The sequence below is a fragment of the Oreochromis aureus genome, linkage group 4, assembly GCF_013358895.1.
Source record: "Oreochromis aureus strain Israel breed Guangdong linkage group 4, ZZ_aureus, whole genome shotgun sequence".
NCBI lineage: Eukaryota > Metazoa > Chordata > Actinopteri > Cichliformes > Cichlidae > Oreochromis > Oreochromis aureus.
This window is the reverse complement of record NC_052945.1, coordinates 4,712,010-4,738,942: the sequence shown is the minus strand read 5'-3', so window position 1 is coordinate 4,738,942 and position 26,933 is coordinate 4,712,010. Positions and strand designations below refer to the sequence as shown.

Here is a 26,933-nt window from a genome sequence, read left to right as displayed (position 1 = left end):
TGGATTGATTACAAGAAGGCCTATGACTCAATGCCCCACAGCTGGATACTGGAATGCCTAGAATTGTACAAGATCAACAGGACCCTAAGAGCCTTCATCAGGAACTCAATGGGGATGTGGCGTACAACACTAGAGGCCAACTCCAAGCCCATAGCACAAGTCACCATCAAGTGCGGGATCTACCAAGGAGATGCTCTGTCCCCACTGCTGTTCTGCATAGGCCTGAACCCCTCAGTGAGATCATTAACAAGACTGGCTACGGATACCGACTACGAAAACGGAGCAGTTGTCAGCCACCTCCTGTACATGGATGACATCAAGCTGTATGCCAAGAGTGAGCGAGACATCGATTCACTGATCCACACTACCAGGCTATACAGCAATGACATCGGGATGTCATTCGGGCTGGAGAAGTGTAGTCGGATGGTAACAAAGAGAGGAAAGGTAGTCAGAACTGAGGGGATCGAACTACCAGAAGGCAACATTGCAGACATAGAGGACAGTTACAAGTACCTGGGGATCCCGCAGGCGAATGGGAACCATGAAGAGGCCGCTAGAAAAGCTGCAACCACCAAGTACCTGCAGAGGGTCAGGCAAGTCCTGAGGAGTCAGCTGAGCGGTAAGAACAAGATCCGGGCTATCAACACCTCGCCCTGCCCGTGATCAGGTACCCTGCTGGGGTAATAGGCTGGCCAAAGGAGGAGATAGAAGCCACTGACATAAAGACAAGAAAGCTCCTTACCATGCATGGAGGGTTTCACCCCAAGTCCAGCACCCTGAGGCTGTACGCTAAGCGGAAGGAAGGGGCCGAGGACTGGTGAGTGTCAGCACCACAGTCCAGGATGAGACAACGAACATCCAAGAATACATTGGGAAGATGGCCCCAACTGACCGAGTGCTCAGTGAATACCTCAGGCAGCAGAAACCCAAGAAAGAGGGAGACGAGGAACCATCATGGAAGGACAGGCCCCTGCACGGTATGTACCACCGGCAGATAGAGGAGGTGGCTGATATCCAGAAATCCTACCAGTGGCTGGACAAAGCTGGACTGAAAGACAGCACAGAGGCACTAATCATGGCAGCACAAGAACAAGCTCTGAGTACAAGATCCATAGAGGCTGGGGTCTATCACACCAGGCAAGACCCCAGGTGCAGGCTATGTAAAGATGCCCCTGAGACAATCCAGCACATAACAGCAGGGTGCAAGATGCTAGCAGGCAAGGCATACATGGAACGCCATAACCAAGTGGCCGGCATAGTGTACAGGAACATCTGTGCCGAGTATAACCTGGAAGTCCCGAGGTCAAAATAGGAGATGCCCCCAAGGGTGATGGAGAATGACCGAGCTAAGATCCTGTGGGACTTCCAGATACAGACGGACAAAATGGTGGTGGCTAACCAACCGGACATAGTGGTGGTAGACAAACAGGAGAAGACGGCCGTAGTGATCGATGTAGCGGTTCGAATGACAGCAATATCAGGAAGAAGGAACACGAGAAGCTGGAGAAATACCAAGGGCTCAGAGAAGAGCTCGAGAGGATGTGGAGGGTGAAGGTAACGGTGGTCCCCGTGGTAATCGGAGCACTAGGTGCGGTGACTCCCAAGCTAGGTGAGTGGCTCCAGCAGATCCCGGGAACAACATCGGAGATCTCTGTCCAGAAGAGCGCAGTCCTGGGAACAGCTAAGATACTGCGCAGGACCCTCAAGCTCCCAGGCCTCTGGTAGAGGACCCGAGCTTGAAGGAGGATAAACCGCCCGTAGGGGCGTGCTGGGTTTTTTTTTTTTTTTTTTTTTTTTTATACACACATATATACTGTCTTTAACAATTGCCTCTTGCTGTTTTCTGCACTGTAGCTGTGGCCAAACACAATACCATAAGAGCAAACCAAAACAGTAAAGCCTTAGAGGCTGGACAAATACACAACGAAATAAAATTCACAATGAAGCTACACCAAGCTGATAACTATCTATTTTAGGGTCAGATGACGCCTGATTTTTAATGGTAAAATAAAAGTGCCATACTTTGTGTATGTATTGTATATTACAAGCTCTCCTGTACAAGCACATGTACATGCAGTAGATTTATGACACAAACATCTTTATGTTGGAGGGCTCAACAGAGAAGGCGAGAAAGGAGTATAGAACAGTTCATTTTTTTAGATTTTCAGTATTTGTGACAGAGGAGCGTGAATCTTTCCTTATACAGGTATATTTCCACAAAAAACCTTGATTATTTTGCACTTGAAACTTCACCAACCCCAGCATGAATATGTAGTGGGCTTCCTCACTCTCCTCTCTTTGCCACTACAAACAAAACATCATAACAACTTCCAAAAAACAGAACGTAAAATAGATGAGTAATGCTCTTCTTCTCTTTGTTATATAATCGCTAAAATCCAGAGGACACGTTAATATGGCAAACTGCCAGTGAAACTCACGGGCATGGTAGCAAGCTAATAAACAACATTAACTCACAGTAGCACATTGTAATGTAAAGGAGCAGCGGTGTGATTTACTCTGTGTGCAGACCAGTCACTTTGTTCATTTTCTGCCTCAGAGATCATACTGATTGTCATGGGCACCAGATTTTCCATTACACTGGCTCCACATTTATCATGACTGTTGTTTATCTGCCTCTCACATCCAGCACAAAATGAGACCATTCATCTAAGGGAAGCCTGTCTGGCTAACTTACTTCTCCCTGATGGCTGCTTAGTGAGGTACTCTGGGGCTGAGAATAAAATATTAATATAGATTACCTTTATGCCACAGCGTGTGATAAATCCCACCGAGGCCAGTCTTGTGGGGGTGTTTGAAGTCCAGCCATCGGACTTGACTGTTTGAATTTAGCACAAAACAAAGCTGCAAGCTGTATATGAGTGTAGATTTGCTGAGTGAACTGGCACATTTAGTTCTCAGTCAGCATTCATAAGCATTCGCCCTCATGAGAGTTTAGTATCCAAGCTACAGGCAATGCTTATTTCATTACATATTTTTGTGTTTCTTTATTTTGCTGACGAGAGTCGGGGGGGAAAGAAAAATCCAGTCAAAGAACAAATGGTCCGTGAGAGACGTAAACCTGGCAGATGAACAAACAACTGAAACGCTCTCTTGCGAATGTTCATTTTCGAGCAGCATATAGCACATTTGCTGCAAGACTTCACCTTCACAGCCGTACACAGGTTCACCATACTATAAACCCGCAATCAGTTTTTGTCTTTATTGTCTGTTAATATTGTTTCCAAGCCTGGGAGCAACCAGGAATGTTCTTAGTTTATTAGCTGATAAAACAGGAGACAAAACGAGGTTAATCATTGTTAATACAAATACTAAATGTAAGATACATTTAAAGCCATTTATCACATATACATGTTTAATATTTAAAACATGTTTTAGATGGAAGGTAGCTGAATTATATGGTGGCATTTACACCATTTGCACACACAGATGTTAGGCAGCATTGACACCGATTAATTTCAGGCTTCAACGCTCTTGCTTCTCATTCACTTTCATTGGATGATGTCACATGTTGCTGAACTGAATTATGGCTCCCTCGCTTCACTTTGCTCATGACAATGATACGGTAGCGTGCACAGGCATCAAAAAATGGGAGACTTTAGCTCAGCTAATACTAACTTTTAATTGTAGCTTGGCTAGCTTGCTTTTGATAAAGGCTGGTTGCTAGCATACTGCTGCAATCATAGCCTGAATGCAAATCACAGACTTGTCTATGAACACTATCCAACTCTTGGCCATACTGTAGTGATACTGAGCAAAGAGCAACACAAACCAGAAATGGAGAAGGTTTATTTTACTTTCAAGGTGAAATTTTCCATTTTGTTACATTTTTCAAGTTTTACTAGCAGTTAGCGCGTTTGTGTACTGTGTCAGTCTGCTAGCGACCAAAGCAATCGATTTCATCCAGTAACCTCCAAGAACGAATGACGCGGAACAGATGCTTTTCCCTAGCAACTGGAACTTAAGTCACATCCATTTTGGCTCTTGATCAATGTTCACACGATGCCACATGAAATATGAGCGTAATGATACCTAGCCACTTTATGAGAGCATATGTTAATTAGCTGAACTTTTCTGGCATTTACTTTTTCATCATCAGACAAGATACATTTTTTTTCTTTTTCTTTTCAGAAATACTGAACATCTTCTGATAGTGAGCTAGCTTGGTAGCTAACTCTGATGAACCTTGTGAATCCTTTTCACGGTAACATGGCAAAAAATCTGGACCGTGTTTTAACTCTTCTTTCCATTTGTTCGGACCCAGATTGCCGCTTCTTCACTGAAACCTCCTCTGCAACGATGCCAGCTGACGTGGTACCGAGCACGTGTAGCCCAGCAACAAGTCAAACCACAGGCGCATGAATGTTTCATTAAAAATTCAAGTCTCAAAAATGATTAAATCTGATTGAAGATCCGATCGGTCAGATGCGGTGAAGGTGAAAACAAGGTTGCAAGGCGGCTGCTTCTCGTGTGTGAAGCCTCGGCGCCCCGCGAGGGTCCATTTTGCCAACAGTCATGGATGTGAGCGTCTCCATGACAACTGTGGAGGGGTTGTGTAACGTGAGGTGCACCACGACGAACAAAAAGACACCTCTGAGGGCCGACGTCACTGACTTAGTTGTTATCACCTGTATTTTTTTCCAGCTGCTGCAGAGACATTTAGCATGCATGACTGTCTTTTTTTTTCTTCCCAAGCATCAAGACTTCCCAGAAATTCCTCTTTTTTTTAGTGGAGAAGGAAAAAAATCTCTCCATGAGAACTCTTTAGATGAAGCCAAAGAACAACAATAGATCTACGGGCTGTGAAAGGCTTTGGAAAAGCAAACAAAGAGGAGGAAGAAATAATCTTCAAAACAGTATGTCTTCAGTGAATATCTGAATGGTTCCCCCCTCCCTCTCAAACCACCACCACCACTTTCTCCTATGGCGGTGTTTTCCATTTCAACACCCATTAATCAGTGCTATTGCCTTTGTCACCATGGAAACTGGACTTGCTGCATCTCTCTCAGGTCTGGTGGTGTTTTTCACAATAGCCAGACTGACGGCTCCCGTGGCTGCAGCAGGTCAGCGAGCCCACCGAGTGCAAAATCAGCCCCTCGCAAGACACAAAACCCACCTCTGTCTGCTTCTCCATCAACGCACGACCGCCTCACCGCTGCCCCCCCCCACCCCCTCACCACAGCCGTCATTATGGACTGAGAGATTACATAACTGCAACTACTGTCTGAGTATCTTCACACAAAGCTACTGTGTACATTATAGAAAAAAAATCCCTGCAACGTGGTGAAGACCTCAGTTTCTACTCCGAGTGTGACCTGCAGAGGGTGATAACAACTGGAGGAGACAAACACACACTTAATCTGACATATCATAAAAATACCAACAGGATTCTGCAGGCTCCTCACTTATCAGTCATTAAAAAAACACATCAGAGAGTCTCCAAAGCGTAAATTAATCTTTGACAGACATAAAATCAATATTATAGACTGAGGCCGCTCAAAGTCAATGAGACCGATATGAGTGCGAGACTCCCGCACAGCGTCTTCATTCAGATGATTGAGGTATCCAGTATTGCAGGGAACCCCCTCACACTACTCCACAAGGACATGTAATGCATTATGATTTGAGTTTAACGTCAACAGATGGTAAAAAAAGAGAAAAAACAAGTGATTTGAACTTGATTGAGGTGCACGAGGAGCTTCAGCAGACGATGCACAGATAGAGGCACAAAGAAGAAGAAGAGAAAGGATTAAGTTTCTCAGTACTCACAGTGATCTTGGTCTCCTTGACCTCCTTGATCTGCCTCTTGGCCGGCGAAACGGAGCCGGGGGGCTGCGGGGCGAGACAGGAGGGATCGTCAAAACTCTCCTCAGTGTCAAAGCTGGCTTCCATCATCATCCCTCTCACCTCCTCCTGCTTCTCTATTCTGGGAAAGCCTCACTCTCTCCTCTCTCCTTTCTCTTTCCCTCCACGCACCAAGGCTGCCAACGGTCTCACAAGCCGTGGAGTGAGCAGAGAGGAGTTGCGTTGCAGGAGGGGGAGGGAGGGAGGTGTGTGTAGCTGCGGTGGGAAGGTAGCGTGAGGGAGGAGGAGGAGGGAGGCAGTAAGGGGAATTGGTGGCGGCTGTGGGAGCGTGACGAAGTCTAGCCTCCGGTTAATCTGCTGTCACATGAGTTTTAAGGTTGTAGCCCAATCACAACCTCACCTCCACACCTGCCTTCCCCTTTCACCTCACCCTCCTCACCCGGTGATGTCCATGCAGAAGGAGAGATAAAAGATGAAGAAACATCATTGAGCTAGTTCAGGGATGGAGGCACTGGAGGACGGGAAGAGGGGAAGAGAGGAAAGAAGAAAAAAGAGAGAGGACAAGGAGGCAGATGAGGAGGAGGGGGGGTATTTACATGATCCTTGCCCCACCTCCCTCCCCAGAGACCCAGATAGTGAGGGAGGAGGGAGCAGCGAGGCGTAGGTGGTGGTGATGGGGGTTGGCTTGATGGAAATGGCTGAATGATGATATTTAAGAGACAAATTACAACTGGGAGGAGGGGGGAGGGGGGAGAGAGAGAGCAGGAGGGAAAACAAGCAGCCAATGAGAAGCAGCGTCTCTGATTGTATGTGTGTGTTTGGGAATGAGATGCATGCACATTTCAGGGTTAAGCGAGTGTTCAGACTCAGCTGTGTGTAAACAGTGTGTTTACACCGGCAGCTACATCGCTATCGTCTTCCTCACGTGACGCCGCTTCACCTGAGGCATTGAATGTAAAAGCTGCGCACAGAGCAGCTTCCCCGCCACACCTTCGTACAACACCCACCTGGTCCAACAACAACACCATCAAACGAGAACGACACCGAGGAGCGCGACAAACACGTTCTCACCTTGGCCGTGCAAAACATGGCGGCTGGCAGCTCTGACCGCAACAACCACTGTCCAGGTTTGGCGGGATCCGTGGGCCTGGCGCTCCCAGAGCTCCCAGTGTGAGCTCTGATTATTTGTTATTATTTTTTGGCTGGCCTCCTTCTTCACAAACTCTAACATGTGTCCAAATCTCAGACGCCCATATGGCCCAACTGTCCGTCCACCTATACTCTCCTGTGTGATCATGACACTGTATGCCCTCATCTGACTCGTAATTAGTCACGTGGGTTGGCATGTAATCGAAGTTGGCCCGGGTCCATCGGAGCTGCGGGAGCGGCCCTGCTTTCAGTGGAAAGAGAGCGCCAGCTTCCTTTGAAGTGGAATCTTTTACAGGAAAACTGTGGCTGTGGTGATTTGGGTGATTGTGACCACAGAATAGCCTGACCAAACTAAAGAGCGTGCTGTGAGTGCTGCTCGCTTTTTACAGAATGGAGGATGTGAGAAGACGCAATGCACCGTAAACAAAAACACGCGACTTTTTGGCAGTTCAGAGTTTTAGCAGCAAATCTGGGCGATGTCTCACTGACCTGAAGTATCTAGTATCCAATCCTGACAATCATTGCTAACGAGTAAGACAGCCAACAGGGATCATACTGTAATTCTTTGGGCAACAGGCAGTGATTCAAGACTGCATAGAGGTTCTAGAAAAAGCATAAAAGCTTCTAAATACTGAACTCAGAAGGTTAGCTTTTACATTTTTATGTGCAACAAATGAGCGAGCATTCAGCTATTCTTAGTAAATATATCTTCAGAGAAATGAATTCCAAGCGCTCAGATACCAAGGTTACATTCTCAGACTGTGTTGTTATTATCCTAAAGCAATTTCAAACAGTTTTAACCTGAGAACAGCTGCAGTTTGTCATTTCTGAGAAACCTTCAAACCTAAACTTTGCCTCCCAAAATGACTGTGATCACCTCATGTTTCAGTTTAAAGTAATAAAGAGAGGGAATTTTAGGTTAATTTCTTCCTGATTTTGGAGTCTGTTTCCTGCTCTGTACCTTTTCAAACTATGCTATAAAAGAAGATGAGACTGGGATAATTACATTTATCAGCATTAATGAGGGTGAAAACCTTTGTGGCTCTAACAGTAAATCATTTTTTGACAGCTAAGGAAAATCTACATGTAAGTGATCTTTAATAGACACGTGGTGCACTCAGTAAGAAAACTGTCAGAGTGGAGGATGCTTTTAGTAAATAGAAAGCAGTCTTAGTACTTCTGATTTAATCTATTTATAGCTTATGAGTTGCTAGTAATTTAGAGACCTTGCATGAAGATGATTTGTATGAAATCAAACTTAATTTTGGTTAATGATTGTTCAGTTTTATCAACCAATCACCAGTGACAGGGTGTCAGATGCTCAAATTTGAGATACTGGTTGGTTAAAATTATTTAAAATTATTATTTTTATGTCTATTTAAGCGTTGTATAACAGTATGTTTGCACTAAGTACCGCAGCAATTTCCTAATGTTGTAAACCTGCTCAACATTTGGCAATAAAACCCCTTCTGATTCTGATTCTGAAAAGACGAATGCATTCACCCTGTGAGACTGTGACTGGTGATGGCAGGTAACCCTGATGTTGGGTTTGGGGAAAAAACTGATGTAAGCGAACTCCAAAGAAATGGATATTTTTATTGGACGAGAAAGTGGAAAGTGGAGAGGAGACTTGCTTTGATTAAAATGTGATCACACCATAAAGATAATCATCATCATCTGCTGTTACTTCAGACTCAACATCATCGTGCGCCTCTTTCGGCTTACCTGCTTGTGCATCGCAGGTTTCCTCAGAGAAACATTTGCGACCTCTGCAGGCTGACCTTTCTTTGTGCCGCTGTGGCATCCATTGGCTGAAGAAAAGCAGATAATTACTCACGTTAGAGTTTTAAGTATTTTTCAGCACTGAGTTGACAAAACAAGCAGATGGTAAGTGAACGAGTGGACGAGTTACGTCCTGACATGCAGAATTTCAGAACAAGAAAAAAACCCAAACTATTTTGAAATAAACAGCTTAAATGTTTAAATTTCATGGGAATAAATAAATAAAAAGTGCCTTTCCTGCTAAAGTTTCATACGATTGCCTGAGGCTCCTGCAGATTGCTTGTGGAAGCCACAAAGGTTTGTTAACACATGTTGGTGCTATTGTAGCTGTTTTTCCACAAGCTAACATCGCCTTTTTGTGTCAGACAAATTAAACTGCAGCTGTGTTTCAATCCTTTAACGTTAGCAGGGATTTATATTGTGATCCGGAGGACAGAGAATACCTGGGAAAGATGCATCAGTTAGGGATTCTCTTTTCACCATAGTGCCCCCTTGTGGACTAAGTAAAACAAAGCAATCTTGTTTATGGCATCATTTGATTTACTTTAGTTGGATTTGGTCGCCATCCATCCAAACATTGTTAGCCAGTCACAATAAAGCCATAGATGTTATTTCAAATTAAACACAAAGGCAGTGAACAGGGTCATCCAGGGTCATCATCTACTAATTTTACCCTTTTTGGTTTATACATGAGAGAAATAGTAAAAAAATAATGATGTTTAGCCACAAATACCTTTTATAAATAGTGACACTAGAAAAACTACAGCTAAGTTTTTAAATTAAAAAGTAAACTTTTATAATAAAGGCACACATCCTTGAAACATTCAGTTTTCTTTACAGGCCACGTCCAACTAAAATAAGACATAAACTCTAGAAACAACCCAAAATATCATGTTAACTAGCTGCTGATTCAATAATTCATTGAATAATTCAACAATCAGTGTGACACTGAGTATTTTTTACTACTACAGTGTTCTAATTTCACATTGGTACAGTGTGGTCGTGTCCTCAGACTCACATAGAAAAGCATATTGAGATATTCATAATCTGGGCCCTCGGGGTTCACAGCTCTGTAGCGTGTCCCTGGTTTCATCCTACAGGCCCATAATGGTTCCTCATTTCTTTGTGATTCATGAGCTGTCGGCTCGTTGTATATCAAACCGGCCATCTCCAGCTCAAGGTAAACACGTGAGCCTGGCAGAGCGTGACCCCCGAGGCCACGCGTCACAGCCGGGGACGCTGATCGGATCAGGGCCCCTCCAGGACACTGAGGCCTCTCCAGAAATAGAGATGAACGTCACTTTACTCAGAAGGGCTCTAAAGAATCCACAACCCTCGGTGACCTTTGTCAGTGACCATAAAATTGAGTATTGGCAGGTTTCTGATCCACGTGGTTTGGACACAAAAGAGCAGAGAGGACCCTGTGAGGCTTTCTGTTAAGAAGACAGCTTCAGGGTGAAAGTGGGACTCTTGAGGATTTAAACAGAGACTGGAAATGTCTGAAATTTCTGAAAATACAACAGATCGACTAATTACTTAAGCTCATTAATAAACTAATTTTCTCGACTTTCAGTGTCGAGAAAAATAGTTTATGTGAGAGAAAAAAGGCAAATGAAAAACACTCAATGCATCATGGGAATCCCCAGCAGCCTAGACCTATTGGAGTGTATCTAAGGGAGGATTCAGAGTCCCCTGATCCAGCCCTAACTATATGCTTTATTAAAAAAAAGTAAAGTTTTAAGCCTAATCTTAAAAGTAGAGATAGTGTCTGTCTCCAAAGTCCAAGCTGGGAGCTGGTTCCACAGAAGAGGGGCCTGAGAGCTGAAGACTGCCTCCCATTCTACTTTTAAACACTCTAGGAACAACAAGTAAACCTGCAGTGTGAGAGCGAAGTGCTCTGTTGGGGTGATATGGTACTACGAGAGCTTTAAGATAGGATAAGGAGTTTTTATGACAACACGCCTGGTACAAAAATCAGATTTTTTAAAGTCACAGTGAAGAGAAACAGAATATGTGAGCAGGAATATTTATGAGTAATGTTAAAATGCAATAAGCATAATGCAGCACGACTGCCTAATGTAGCCAACAGTCCAGTATGGTTTAATATGATATGCTACATTTAGATGTCAGTACACAAACACGTGCTCTTAGACTGTGTTTTCTCATTTGATCTACCGCAAAATAAGAAGTTCAGAACATGAAAGTTGTCTTGATGCATGCTCAATCATCCAGGTACATAAATCTCCAAACATGAAACATGAAAGTTGGTTCCAACTGAGAACCATAAAACATCAGGACCTGAAGCAAGAACTATTTATCAGACATATTTTTTCCACTGATATGGCCTCATTGCCAATTTCCGTTTCCATGAACTCCAAAAAGTCACGCAAAATTGCTGCGACCAAAGTTGGAAGCAGGAATATCAGCAGCTACGGGAAGGACTGCTGCAAGAAAATCAGCAATTTCCAAATTCTTTGCAGCATGAAATTGCTTCTCACGATGATTAGAGAAAAGAGAAGTAAATAAAAAGCAAACAAAAGAAAACACAATCTGTGTTAGCTGTTACAACAAACCTAGAAACTCAACAAAGCAAGGACTCAAAACAAAAGCAGGAAAAGCCCAAGGAACACTTGGAGAGTGAACACACAGAGTGTAACTTTACAGACTGACGAGGACAAAGGGAAAAACGAGAACATGTATACATCCAACAACAGAAGGTTGATTACAGAGCAGACCCAGGTGGGAGCAAAAAGAATAAAATCAGGAGTAAAACCAAAAACAACACATAAGAAAACAAACCTGTAAAGAAAGAAAAGACAAATAACAAACATGGAACCGTGAAAACTGACGCTAAACAGAGAATATATCTGGGACCACGTCGCTAGCTGTGAAAACAGGGGGGATGACATTTTCCAGAAGACATGAAGGCAGACCTGTCTCAGCACCGGCACTGCATCAGGGAAAAAGAGGTAAGCCTGTACTGTATGTCTTCAAAATATCCACAAGTGTGCAACTTATACTAAAAAATACAGTTTTTTCAATACGAAGTCTGGCTCAGAGGTAAACTGGAGTCCCTCTAGTTTCTCTGGGAGCACCCCACCTGTAGGAGCAGAGTATCTCTGGTGGAAAAGCAGTGATGGTTTTCAGTGATGGCCTCGTGCATCTGCACACCTGCTTACCAGGAAACATCTCTGATTCTAGCTGATCAGCACAGTCTCTTTATTAACTAAGGAGACAGCCTCAGAAGGTGCATGTTTATGTATCTGTTGTCCTTAAACGCGTGTTAGGCAGCTCCGTCTTATCTTCTTCCCGTCGGATGCCGTGCTGTTATTTCTCCCTGCCTGCTCGGACCAGCTGCTCAGATCCCTGGTTTCCTGTCCAGAGGTTAAAGTCGACATCCGGGCGGCTCAGATCTGAACCGGGCCTTCACTAAACGTCTTTCTCTCTGAGGAGGGATCGCGCTTGTCTGGTTAAACGCTGACAAACTCCCCTGCAGCTGACTGCCTCCCCGGTTGTTCTTCCTCTAAGTGTGTTTGGGCCACATGCCAGCACAAAGAAGCAAACCATCTGCTATGTGCAAAGATGTCGTTAGCGAGGATGCTGGCAGCGATGGAACATAATAAGCCACTCATTAAGAAAGTGCAGGATTTCCTCTCGTAGTGTTGGATGAGCTTCACGATAATGTAGCAGAGAAATGTATTACAAGAGATTTGTCAAAGGTTCTTTAAGAGCCTTTTGGGAAAACGTTACAGAGTCTCTGGAAAAATGATTAGTATTGTGACACATTTAGCTGAAGGAACATGGTCTTAGCATAATAAGCAGATTAGCACTGATGATGAATGATTGCCAAAAGGCTTAATATGTCTGACTGGATAAATGTTGAAAAATTAAGTTATAACCTGTAGCTCCAAATGCAAATAACCCCAGTGATGGAAGGAGTTTACACACCGAGATGACACTCATCAGCTTGTTTTTGTCTCTCTTGGTCATTCCTAACCACACAAACCTCCTTTCTCATTTCTTCAGCGCCTATTTTCTGCTCTAGGTGCTCTTATTTTGTTTTCCGTGTGATTGTGCCTTTTGGAATGCTGTCTAAAAATGGATGACTAGGATGATGAAGGCCAAGTTTTACCATATGGTGAGGAGTTCTGTGGTGCCAGCGGTCTCTGTGGGGCTTCAGCTGACGAGGACGGACGTCGCCATGTTGTTTCTAGAACGATACAAACAACAGGAAGGAGGACAGCGTGGAACGAAGTCAAAACAAAGACAAAAACAGAACTTGCTTTAACGTGAATGTGCGGGCAGCTTCTCACTCACTGTTTCACACTTGTTCAAGATTAAGGACAGAAACAGCTTTATAGAGACTTCAGGCATATAAATATGAAGCACAATATAGCACAGAAAGTTGAGGACGCCTTATTTGTTGGTTTCAAATTCATGAACGGTAACTCTGGAAAATCTAGACAGTCAGAAGATGCCTTGTGAGCAAACATTTGATGACAGTGGGAAGGAAAAACTCCCTTTTAACAGGAAGAGACCTCCAACAGGCTCAGGGAGGGGAAGCCATCTACTGAGACCAGCTGGAAGATGAGAAGAAGGGAAAGAGAGAAAAGAGCAGTACAGAAAGCCAAGGACAACACAAACTGTGGGAGAGACGAGAAAGTGAAAAGAAGTCCTGCAGCATGACTGAGGGATAGTTCAGGGTCACATGATCCAATCCTAACTATCAGCTTTACCAAAAAAGAAAGTTTGAAGCCTCATAATAAAAGTAGACAGGGTGTCTGCCTCCCACTTTTAGAAACTCCATGAACCACAAGCCTGCAGTCTGAGAGTGAGGTGCTCTGTTACAATAATATGATACCATGAGAGATGATGGAGGCTGATCAGGATGTTGCACGAGGAAAGCAGGGTTTTATTAAATTTAAATTCTGCATTTAAGAGGCAGGCAACGAAGAATCATCCGCCCGATGTGCTAGCACAAAAGATTTTTCTAATGTCATGGTGACTTTGTCAGCAGAAGTTGAATTAATCCACCGTTTCTTCTGTTGCAGGAGTGCATGAAGACTCCACCAAGCAGCAGGTTATATGATTGGTTTGTTCTGTTTGTTTGCAGGATTACTAGAGACGCTGTGGAGTTATGGCTTATAAGTAATTAACTCTCAAAGCATTTTTTCATTCTTTTCTGCAGCGGCAGAGGACAAAATTAGATTGTTCATGCAGCATCTTCACAAATATAAAACTGAAATTAAAAAACAGGGTGACATTGTTATGAATTTCTCCAAAGAGTATCACAAGATAATTCAGATCTTTCTGCTTCCAGAACTTGAATCATGCACAGAGGGAAGTTTCACTCTTGGCTGAGTCTCTGACTGATTTTGTTTTTGCTCTTGTGGCAGCAAAACAGTCGGGCTCAGGACTGCAGGTCTGTGTGACCAAAGCAGCCCAACGGCCAATAAAAATGTATGTACAGAGAGCATGTTCGTGTGTGTACATGTTGGTGTAGAAATAATTTGGTAACATTTAAATATTAAAATTTTATTTGAAAATGTGGATTCCTGTTTATTTGATTGTTTTTATGACATTTTATCTGGATTTTTTCCTTTTTGATTTTCAGACCTCATCTCAGCACAGAAAAGCTGTTTAGTACTTTAAAGTGGTTTTTTTTTTCAGACATCAGAGAAATGATTGCAGATAAGGGCAAGAGGATAAAGGAGAAGTGTTTGTTTCCTGAAAAATGCAATAAAAAAATTAGACTGTACTCATCCATGTATGCAATCCTTTTAGGTGCCAAATGCCGTTCTGGATAAATTTCAGCTCGCTTCCTGTAGTTTAGCCGTTTATCGTGCATCAATCATTCCACTTAGCAGAGCAGGAAGTCCTTTACGCTGCAGTAACTGTGGGTGAATTAGTGTCGGTCCTTATGTGCAATCAAACAGCTTCTTCTAAGAGAAACACTAAAGTGTGGATTAGGAGTGATATTCAGCAGCAATGTTACTGTTGTGGCAAGAAAGCTACATACAAATAGGCATAGGCATGTCCAAATAGGCATGAAAAGCTTAAAGTCAAGAACTTCTAAAATCTGTTATTGCAATGAGGACATTTTAACTCATAAACAAAGTCACTGGATATCACATTGCATAATGTATTTATTGTTAATTAATACTTAAATTACACCTACTAATTTAGTTAGACACTGAAGAACAATATTTTGGTTTTGTCCTTGTGTTACTGGTGATGTGTTAGAGCAATGCTCCTGCTGTTTCTGAGTGACTGTGAGCATGTTGAATTACTGAGGCCCAAGAGTGAAATTATGGGGAAGTCCACAAGTGTAGTGAATGTTTTCTATTAATATCAGTGTTTATTAAATAATTATTAAATAATTATGTCTTCTCAAAGGTCTTAGTAAATGCAATTTTGTGTCTTCCTGCTATACACAGGTTGCCCTTTGGTGTTGGCACCTCGATGCATTGACTGCCAAGAAATTATTCTGTTTTAGAGACCTGCAAAGGTCTCAATATATAGGTGAAGGGTGGCAGTGATATAGGTTGTAATTTTAAGCTGGTTAAGTTTAAATACTATGTGAGGTTTGGGCACTAAGAAGTACATGGTTAGGTTTAGGTTCTGAAAGCTCCTTGGTTAGTTTTAGGCAATAAAACCTTCTCAGTTACACAGAACAAGAGACTGGTCAACAACCTCCTTCCGCTTGCTACTTGAAATCGTATCCCCCAAACGGTTGGTGAGTGGTGGTTTGAGCTTGCCGGGTGAAATCAGCCGCAAAGAGGGTGCTGCATCAAAAACCTCACTGTAATTGTTTGGTTGCTAGCTGATTGCCACAGTCGCTGTAGTTTGCGTAGAAGACGCCAACTTGTCTACAAACACTTGCAGGTGTGTTTGCAAAGTTCAGCCTTTGAAACATCCTGGCAGCAGGAGTACCCTCTCTGTGCTAGCACAAGTTTACCTTGTACTAGCAACTTCCAGCAACCACTCACCAACTGGTGAATACACATTTTCCCAAGGGACCTGTGGTTTCCAGTTAGTTGCTGACCTGTTTCTAGCAATCAATTTCACAACTGCCATCAACCTTCAGCAACTATTTACCAACTGGTGGGAGAATACTCACCTTTCCCTCTGAACGACATAAATCGTAACGTTTGTGTTACAAAACATTTGTGTTTCTTTGAACATTCAAGTTCAAAGCAAGGGTCGCGTGTCACTGGTGCAGCCAACATGTTTCAAAAGGCTTTTACTTTGAAGGCAACCATTCTCTGTTTACAGTTAGTTGGCAAATGTTTGCTGACAGGTTGGAATCTTTCATGTAAATTATGGGTGAGTGCAACTGGATGGTCGCCAACCAATCTCTAGGCCAGAGTGACTGAAGCCTAAGGTTTATGCTTTAAAAACTGCTCGGTTAGGTTTAGGAATAAAAAGCATTTTGGTGAGGTTAACACACTATAAACTCATTGGTTAAATTTAAGCACTGAAAAACGTCTGGATTTAGGAAAATGTTGTTTGGGTAAAACACATCCCTTCAGATCTGTAACCTTAAGAAATGCCATATTCCAATGCTCCAAACTCAGCCACCAAACAACACCTTTGGTGTAACTGAGCCTTGTCTTTCCAACAAAATGGTAAAATTGATGCCTTGGCCTCGTGCTGGTTATTAATATGAGCCCATGAAGACATGCACCTGCCACTCTGAGCTCTCTGTTAACATGTTAATCTTACCTGGTATTACCCTCTCTCCCACCTGAACATGGAAAGAGGTTAATTTACATAAATGCTTTTATTGTGCTTTATAAATAAGCTGAAAACATAAAACAATTCTCCTGCATCACTAAATATCTTTAACTGTTAATCAGTGTTCATTGGCAGGAGGCATATTGCTTCATCAGCTGACTGTATACTGTTAGTCAGTTCTTTAGCACCAAAGGTTTTCATGCACAATAACAAAGCCTCAGCTCCTCCCTGTGAATCTTCTTCATCATTCCAAATCCCACTCTCATATTTGCAGCTCCAAAGGGATTAAGTGGAAAGATTTCAGCTGATCCTCCTTTGTGCTCCTCCTCTATTACAGTAAATGACACTGGGTGAAAACAACAAGCAGTTTCCTAATAAACACAACGATGTACGCTGGCATCCTGGTGGCAGCTTTTTTGAAGCTTCATATTCAGACGTGAAACAACAGCAAACTAACAAATGAAAAGAGACTGCTGCCGCACATGGCTTCTGAATGTAAAAATAGCTTTTGGGTTATTTTCTTTTCTGCTCTGTGTGTCTGTTTGTGTGTTCGTGTTTGAGCCAAAGAGCAATCGTTGCCAGAGTTGCTGTGGGAGCAGCCTCAGTTTGTCCCGTGGGAGCCTGTCCTATCCCCCTGGATTCCTTTCCAAATGAAGTGTAAAACACACGCACACACACCGGAGCAGATGTTTGTGAAAGGTCACCTGCCTTCGAGCTTCTGTATTAGTACGACTCCTCAGCGGTGGGAGCAGAAGACAAACAGCAGAAAAAAGACACTTCTGAATCCACAGATCTCACTGCTGAGATACTGCTCGGCATCGAGTGCCACACGTTTAAGATAATCAGATTAAAGTGGATCGAATCGGCAGGCCTTTCTCCACATGAACAGGCTGCTGAGATACAATGATGGGGAGGAATGATAATGAGGCCTCTCGCAGTTCACAGTGGTAAAGCACCGAGAGCTGAATGCTGAGATATATAAATTAAACCAGATCTGCTGGAATCAGCACATTGGAGGTGTAGATTTACTGTAATGCCCAAAGGCAATAAACAGTACAGTTTGATTGTTTAAGCTGAGTTTCAGTGGATTCAGATGGAACGTTTTGGTTCCTGGGTATCAATTCCTTTGCACAAACATATGACTGTGTTTAACAAAAAAAAAAAAAAAAAGGAAAAATCATCATGGATATGCAGGACAATTAATTCAGTCAGCAAGCACTTTTGTGTCGACGCCTCTGTGACGATGAAGGGCCAAAACCGTAAAAACAAAAGGAAATAAATGTCTTAATAAAAACCAAAAAATATCATGAAATGCAAGTAAATGTTTCTCATATGATTTTAATTTTCAGTTGTTAGATATAATAATAATAATGGTCGTGGTGTTGTGTTTATCATTAATTATGTTCAGTTTTATTCTTAGTTTGCTTAATCTTTAGTTTTTCACCCTCGTGTGTTTCCTGTCAGTTTATCCTCAGTTACAGGTGCTGTTTGTTTTGACCTCTCGGTTTAGTCTTTAGGTTTAATAGTTACAGTTTCCCTCATGTTCCCCTCTCTGTCAGGTCTTCCTGTATGTTGCTTTATTTTGTTTTATTTTGGTAGCCTTTGTCCACAGTCTCGTTTCCCCGATTGTTTGCACCTGTGTTTTCTCTACAGCTGTGTTCACCTTCCCTGAGTGTGTCTGTGTGTGTTTGTGCTCTCAGCTTCTTTCTGCTCGACATACTGTTTGCTGTGTTTTCTGTTATCTCCTGTGATTCCTGAGTTCCTGTTATTTTCCCCAGTGTTTCTTCTGCTTAACCATGGACTTGTTCTTTAGTTACCTTTTGCAGTCCTGCACCTACAGTAAAGAGTCATCTTTATTTTGCTCCTCGCCTGCTCACGAGCCTGCTTTGGTGTCCTCATTCCTTCTTTAACCATAAAAAGCTTTGCAATTAAAACCAAGCAGCTACTGCTGAGGCTGAAAAGTTGATGCGTAACTAATGTTTGGATTCCAATAACTGGAGTTCCTCCAATGGTCAGTTTAGTCTGGATACACAAGTCAGTCAGTCCCCACAGACTGTCATAATGACTCTACAGAGGGTCAATTCTTTATATTGATTACCAAGCTGGTTTTGTTAAGGCTTAAAGATAGGGGTGTGGCTACTTTGACTTACATGTGCTCCAACACAGGAAGCTGTAGATTATCTCTTAGGCTTCAGTTAACTGGAGACCAGTTGGCAACCTTTTTAGAACAACTGGTCACAAGAGAAAAATATGTTTTCTCTGACTGGTTGTGCTGCCCAAAAGCATTTAGTTACCTACTAGCAACTAAAGCCATTGCAAGGAGGTTTTTGATGCCGAACTCTTTTTATAATTGATTTCAGCCAGAAACTTCCAGAAATCACTTGTCAACTGGTTGGAAAAACACATTTTTCTCTTGCAACCTCTGGTTGATAGGTCATCGACTAGTTTCTAAACCTGTGTGACTGAAGCCCGAGGCTCCACATGGACTAGCTAGAGTCACTGAATTGGGCGTCTCCCATGTTTATGCTGGTGGTTTCTTATGAGGCATTTTTTATGGAATTATCTGAAAAATAAGAAGCAAATGGGTTGATGCCATTATGGCTACATCCAACGTGTATATTTAGTGTGTGATTACAACTGCTTTCCACATGTTAGACAGACAGAGGAACCATCATTTAACTGGTGTATCTAATCTCAAGCTGGTGTTTTATTCAGTGCTCTATCTGTACCTTTACTGGAGCTGTTGACATAATACCGCAGTCCCTCAGGTGTAATGTAGCTGCTCCATCCCGGGGGAAGGGGCCGCCTGTCAGTCTCCTCAGTGGGTGCGGCAGAGCTCTCGGCGGCTGGCTTCTGTCACAGAACAAATTTCCAGTTTACTACCACATAAATCCAGCATGTGTCCAGGTGTTTCTGCGTGAAAATATTACAATACATTATTTTAATATGGATGTACAGCCTGCAGGAGACATCATACTGCTATGTTTGACCTTAACTCCTGTTAGTTAGCTCCACAATATTTTTAATTAGCCAGTTTGTCTCCTAATTTCCTATCAAGTTGCACAGTGCACATTTGGTTGATTAATCCCAGACACATGGAGCTGAAAGCTAGTTTGGTTTAATAACGTGGCCATTAACTGCTGGGGATCCTGAAGGCTGTGCAAATAGATAGCTGAGTTTACCCCGAGTGAGGGAAGATTGAGTAAAAGCGTTTGTAATGTGATGCTGCTGCGTCATTAAAGTTTATATCACGTTACCGCCTCTACACAAGCTTGCATACACAGTAACTGTAAGGAGTCATGACAGCCTCTGGGATAAGTAATGTTATTATCATTGTATTCCCATTCGGCTTTTCAGCGCTTCCCACTTGCTAAATAATGGTGTTATTCATGTGGTGAAATATGATCCACTGAATGGATAAATAATGATAAATGCCCGCTCCACCTTATCAGCAATCCCCAGGAGCCTCCGTCATGCTGAAGCCATTTTATTTGGGCTGCACTCGGAGCTCGCAGGGCCAGAAATTACTGCAGCATGCTTTACAAGGGAAAAGTCGTTTTTAATCTGCAGGGATCGCCGCCGCCCGGCTGTTCATTTTCAGATGCAGGCGAGCGTGGCCCGTACAGATCTGTCTGCTGAGTCTGACAGAGGCTCTGCTGAACTCCAGGACGGTGCACTCCAATCAGACATCTGAGGGGAGGTGGGCGGATGCGACGGGACAGATATATAAATGGGAAGATTATAAGCGGAGTGATAAAGGAGCTGTATCGTGTTTCTTTGCTCGGATGGGTAACAGGGCAGAGTGGGTGGATAAAGTCGATTGATGTGCAACATTAAATGGGTCTCATTGGCTCTTTTCTATCCTCGCTTCTGTCGGTGTGCTGTGAGAGCAGCAGATAGCTTCAGCTGTGGATCTCCGCAGTGTGTTAGATGCTAAACTCACAGCAAGGGGATTTTTACTGCACGGACAAGATAAGTGACATCCTGTCCTGACAGTGAACCATCACCTATGCAATGCGGAGGCAGCAGTCCTTTTTGCACCAAGCATTAAATTATACCTGTTAAAATTCAACAATTACTGGGGCATTAATTATGAGAGAGAAAGTCAGATGTTGTCGTTATAGAGCGTGATGCATATGGTTCCAACTTCCTTTATGAGGAACCCAGATGTTCTGTGCACATCTGCAGTACTGTAGCATATAGAGCATGTTCATTAGTGTCCTATTTGAGACTGACTGAGCCAGCTGCCTTCCTGCTGCTACTATAAGCAAAGCTTTGTGTGTTTTCTCTCATTAAAAAAGTACAAAACACAGAGAATAAATAATATTTTTTTAAAAAGCAGCAGTGGCATGTTTTAAAGTGGATTGTTTTCCTATTGAAGGGGCGTCAACACAAAGAGTGATGATGAAAAGCTGTAGAAGTAAACACTGGCTGGTACTGAGTTACACTTTTACCAGCTTTAAGGTGAAGTGATCGAAGCGTCTACCAATGCAAACAAAGAACAACACTGAGTTTATCAAGGGTTTGCCACAAGAAGACAGTGCACATCACTTTGGTTCCTACAACAAGTTTTAAGTTCCCACCACAGGAAGAAACATAAAGGTCACGGAAAATGCAAAATCAAAAAAGCTCATTATTTAAAAGAAAACGACACAACGCTCAGTGTCCAGAGTTCCTGAGTCAGACCCAGTCCCCATCAGTACAGATTCAACTCTGTTAGCACATGTAACCCTCCATTTGCTTGAATGGAGGGTTACATGGAACTTGCAATTTATTCGCTATTAAATATTTCTGTACAAATCAGCGTGCCATAATTGCTGCACTGCCCAAAAATTGTAGTTGTGAGGAGCTCAGGGTTGATGGGTGGGTCAAAAAAAGAAATGATACGAAAAGGAAAAAGACTTCGACATGGGAAACTTTTGGTACCATCTTTGATTATTAGTTTAATTACAGTGAGAAAGGGCCGCAGTATTAAAAAATCTAAGAAACCTAACATTCAACTCTTTGGACTGTGGGAGGAAGCCGGAGTACTTGGAGAGAACGCTGCATAGAAAGATCCTGGAGGGCTGGTGGAACTGGGCCCAGAACTTTCTTGTTGTGAAGCAACTGGACCTGGTGGACCACTGGTTTTCAAATTTTTGTGCCCAAGGCAGGCCAAAAAGCAGGTCAAGCCTTCAAAGCACACCTGTATTCATATTTACAGAACCATTCATGGCAACTGGAGTGATTTCAACCATAACTTTTGATTGTTTTCTCAGATGAAGGCACTTTTGAGCATGACACCTGCAGTTGTTTTGCACATAAACTATTCTTATCCCAGACATTTTCATGTAGTCGCATGCCCTTACTGTCTGAAGTGAAGATCCTGAGCTCTTACATCAGGTAACCTCTCTCTCAGGAGGGATGTTTGCTTTCTGCGTGGCTCTTTAGTTTCCTGGCTATCGTTAGTAAACCTCATCAAACACAAATGACACACTCAGTCTGAAGGCCACTGACATCCCCTCGTCCAGCTGAAGTCATAAAAAAATATATAATTTTCAGCAGGGATTTGTTTTACCTCTCACAAATGTGATCCTGTGTACTAATACAGTCTTTTTAGATTTCATTCATCATTTAAGTGCACTCATAATAATAATAATAATGTTTGTGGTCTCCAGGCATGCTTGAACGTAACTCAGTGCACACTGTGGTTTGTATTTATACAGAGAAAAACATCCACCAGCAAATAATATACCAACTTCAATTCAGATGGTGGCTGTTTTGTAAAAAAATGAGGTAATAACACAACTGTCACCCTCTCAAGACTAATCTCCCTAATTTTAACGTGTCTTTAGATAGCGGTGGAAACAAAGTAGAGGAAAAGTTCCCTATTTTTGATGGAAGCACAGCTCGAGGGAACTGGAGTGTTTATCTTGTTCATCACGGAGGTGCTGGCAGGGCTGTGGCCTCCCGTTAAACGACAGGAAAGAAGACGTCTTCTTGCTTAAAGAAAGAAAGAACAAATCAGCCTTTCAGCGGACTGAGTAGGGCATCTGTGAGATAATTTCCAGGCCCTCCTCTTTTTTCTTCTTTTCTTTTTCTAAACCAGCGTCCTGTGTGGAGTGGTTGTACATCCCTCCCCGAGGCTTCCTCTTGTTTTTAAAATTGCTTCTGTTTGAAAGTCTGAGCAGCTGCCCCGGGGCACGGAAACAAACCGTGTGAGAAATTGTGCTTTTAGATGTTGTCAGAGCGGTCTAAAATTATACACTGGTGCTTTTCTCTTTTTGATATTTTAAGATTGCTTTAAAACCACATTCAGATTAAGAGCCTCGAATAGATTTGAGATTACTTTGACTTCTCAGTGAAGCGATTTCCCAATTTGAAGTTTTTTCCACCCATATTTTCTGTGGAAGACCTTAATTCACTGCTGCTCACAGTCTGTTTCTTTTTGTACTTCATGCAGACTAAAATGAATCCCTTTGTTTGGTGTTAAGTGTTTTAAATGTTATTATGGAGCATATAATAAAGTTAAGGCCCCTTAATCTGGTTTCCTTTGTAGTAAGAGATCTCAGTGCTTTCTTTCTCTCCCCGTCAGCCCTCATCAACCAGGAGAAGCTCATGGAAAGCAGCGAGAGGTCTGACACAGCCTGTCTTGTTGGTTTCTGCCTTTTCAGAGAAAACCGCCCTAACGCAAGTGGAGGGTAACATTAAGAGCAGAACCCCAGAGGATTGTGGGATGGGGCTGAGATATCTTACAGATCTGTATGTTTTTTTTTAAGCTCAGATATCACTGGGCTGCACTATTCACTGCCAGCCAGAGGACATGTGAAATCAATGCAATAAGCAAATCAGCGGCTGATAAGAATCTAATGATAAGGGTTTATCTTCACACCTCAGGGCCAAAATAATTTAGGCATCCTTTAGTTCTGGTTACCTGTATGATCATAAAATTTAGAGATTTATAATGTTTTCAGTGAGAACTTCAACAAATGCAAGAACTAGATAGAGATAGATAGAGAGATAGAAGATAATGGAAAACATGCTGCTGCTCAGCATGACACTGGGTCACTCCAACCGGTGAGCCACAGTCCTACCATGAAAGGTCCCAAACTTGCAGTTGGTGCTCCTACAGGTAAGATAACCCGTCTTTGTGGCTGATATTTTCCATCCATCCATCCATTCGCTTCCGCTTATCCTTTTCAGGGTCGCGGGGGGCGCTGGAGCCTATCCCAGCTGTCATAGGGCGAGAGGCGGGGTACACCCTGGACAGGTCGCCAGTCTGTCACAGGGCCAACACACAGGGACAGACAACCATTCGCACTCACATTCACTCACACATTCACACCTAGTGGCAATTTGGATTATCCAATTAACCTATCCCCACAAGCTGCATGTCTTTGGACGGTGGGAGGAAGCCGGAGTACCAGGAGGGAACCCACGCAAACACGGGGAGAACATGCAAACTCCACACAGAAAGACCCTGGCCTGATGGTGGAATTGAACTCAGGACCTTCTTGCTGTGCGGCAACAGTGCTAACCACCGTGCTGCCCTGGCTGATATTTTTTAACCCTAAAAATCAGTGGACTCACACAATAACAAGAAAGGACTGGATGTGGTACATGTGTTGCCAGGCGACATAAAAAAAACAAAAAACAAAGATATTTGTCCCTCAAGTTTTTCCATTTCTTTCTCTCACACCAATTCTGATCATTTCAGCGATCTCCCTCCAGTAATTTGCTGACATTTGTGAGTCATTATATTGATGCAGCGATTATTATTCCTTCAACTGTGGCAATAATTGTTATTCACGCACTGATAAATCCAAAACTGTGACGCAGAAGTAGCCGGAAATGCACAATAAGTATTTTTATTCATCTTTAGGCATGAAAAAAAGATTTTTGAACTTCATTTTTTTTAAACATGTACTTTTTGAAGAGTTTTTTACATGTGGACTTAGGTGGACAACATCACCTCTGAAGTGGGTGACAGGGTATGGAGTGACACATCAGTGTCCAATGTAGTGGTTTAAGTATACCATCAACACTGACACAAATACAAGATAACAGCCTTTGAATAGCTGCCCACTGTAGTGACCACTATCCATGAAAGGGTTAAAAAATGAGTGATGAAATAATTGACTCCACAGGCCTCCAGTCCAAACTTTTGAGGTTTTTTTCCCTCTAAAAGTGGAAAATATTAATTTTGTGTACAGGGACGTTGGTCAGTATCCCACATATGAGACCTCTTAGTATAAAAATGTTTCCAAGAACATGAAAAAATTTGAAGATTTATGTTCAGAAAAATTGAAAAAGATTAAAAGCCATGAATATTTTATAAACTGTCAGGAGACTGTGTTGACCTCCTTAATATGCTCTAAAACCAAAGTATCCATAGCAACAAAATGTGTTTCCTTAGAAAATTAAGCTTTTACACCCTTTGTTTATACTTCTTTACAGGAACTTTGAATATTCACCTCAACTTAAATCAATTTTCTTAGAATCATAAAAATTTGCTACATGTCTCCATTTCTGCTTCATTTAGATGTAAAAAAGCTAAACTAAATACAAGGTTTCACACAGCTGCAGTATCTCCTTTTAATAATTAGAGTCCATTTCATGCTACTCCCTTTTTTTAATCACATAAGGCAATTAAAATAAAGTTCCTACCATGCTGTTAAGCTGAGGAGCAGTCAGTCATCCAGTCAGTGGAAACGAATGAAGAGACTGAAAGGATTATTAGAGCTCATTACTGTCCAAAATGATCCAATGTCTCTCCAGGGTCACAGCTCAAGACACAGAGGGAGCAGAGACACTGAATATCTTTTTCATTAAGAGGCTTTTTTTCCTGCTTGTACTAAATGAAAGGCCTGGCAGAGAGGCATGCTTTGGTTGTGATCAATGCAGGACATTTTCTATGAAGCTTTGTCGAGCAGAGAAGGCCAGTGGTTGTCAGTCTGTTTTTGGGAAACACAAAAGCGGACACTGTCAGACGGAGCTGTGATGTTCGGGAGGGGGACAACAAGAACTTTTCTGTCTCGCCGGCTTGTTCCCTTCTGTTAAACTGAATTAGCTCTGCATGTATTGAGTGTCAGACTGCTCATGCTCAGACAGACGAGGTCTGTGTCTCTCTCAGAGAATAAAGATGCTTGTGGCTGCGGCACCTCCGGCCCTGCAGGATTTCACAGATTTGAATTTGCACTGTGCAGATGTGCATGAACGTGCATGAGAGCAGATTTTAGGGCAAAAATTAAAGCCGTTGAAGAATTTAAATACAGTAAAGCTGTATCAATATATATATGCATATGTATACTGTATCAAAAAGAAAAACTAGTTATGAACAAATATGACATACAGAATGATACAATTTCATTAGTTTTTAGTTTAGGTTTAAAAATGCTTTGTCTTCTCTCATTTTAATTTATTTTATTAAGTTTAAAACAGTCATGTAGACATCCCAGTGCCTCCTTTAAGCTCTGCGTTTGCAAATTTGACCAGTTAGACATAGTCACGAAATATTGCTTCAGTTATTTCTTCATTTTTACCCCCCAAAGATGAGTTTTTTCTTATTTGAGTCGACTAAAAGTATTTTTCACATCTACTGTTAGTTCACTATAAAAGCCTTGCTGACATACTGAGTATCGAAACAAACAATAGCTGATTTTAATTTACATTTGAGGATAGTGTTCGCAACTTGAAAACACAATAATGGCACATTACTGTCACGGCTGCGAAGCCGGTCTGTTTATGATGCGGACACTGAAGAGACAAAGCTGAACTTTAACAAAAGGCGAGCCGTTTATTTGGCCAAAAAAACAACGAATACAAAATAAGGCAAAAGTGAAAAGGGGCGAAAACTAAACTAAAACCTAAACTCAGAAAACTTGACTGTGATAACTATGACAGAAGGACATGAACATGATTCTGGGCAGGAGCATGCGAGAAGCTATGAGAAAAAACATGAAACATGACCTGAACAGAATCATGAAGCACCTGAACGCTTGACGTGACATGGAGGGAGAAAAACAGACGCACTGACAATGAACTGAAGGAGACAGTGGGTTAAATACACAGAAGGGTAATGAGGGAAGAGGAAACACCTGGGAAACACATCTGGAGGAAAAACTAAACACTGAACATGGGCACACAAGACTTTCAAAATAAAACAGGACAGAGACATGGTAACACAAGCTTGACACAAGAGACAGAGAAGGAGTGAGAGACGAGAGACACAAGGGGAACCTACATAGACAAGATGGCATAGAAGAAACATAAACCAGACTAAAAGTTCAACCAAGACAAACTAATAATAATAAAAGAACGTAACATTATTTCATAAGTAATCCCAAATACAAAACAACTCACCTACCCCCTTAACTTAAGAATAACACATGAATTTAAAATTATATCAACATAAGAAATCAACAGTACAAAATAATTTAAAACACTGGGCCACCGATGCAGCC

General features: G+C 42.3%; 1 protein-coding gene across 4 annotated transcripts in view; it reads right to left on the bottom strand.

The window, feature by feature from the left end:
• Positions 1 to 25,212, bottom strand: part of gas7a (growth arrest-specific 7a) — a 59,925-nt gene extending 34,713 nt beyond the window's left edge. Inside the window, exons 1-5 of one of the 4 annotated variants that reach the window (XM_039610624.1) lie at positions 25,138 to 25,212; positions 19,221 to 19,344; positions 12,887 to 12,964; positions 8,698 to 8,783; positions 5,788 to 5,850 (exon numbers count right to left, since the gene is read on the bottom strand). In XM_039610624.1, coding sequence (XP_039466558.1) covers positions 5,788 to 5,850; positions 8,698 to 8,783; positions 12,887 to 12,964; positions 19,221 to 19,344; positions 25,138 to 25,140 — 354 coding nt within the window. In that variant the 5' untranslated portion in view covers positions 25,141 to 25,212. Of the gene's footprint in view, positions 1 to 5,787; positions 6,374 to 6,894; positions 7,479 to 8,697; positions 8,784 to 11,933; positions 12,270 to 12,886; positions 12,965 to 19,220; positions 19,345 to 25,137 lie in introns of those variants that run through there. The other 3 variants (XM_039610625.1, XM_031732210.2, XM_031732209.2) reach the window with 3 other exon arrangements.
• Positions 25,213 to 26,933: the final 1,721 nt, after the last annotated feature.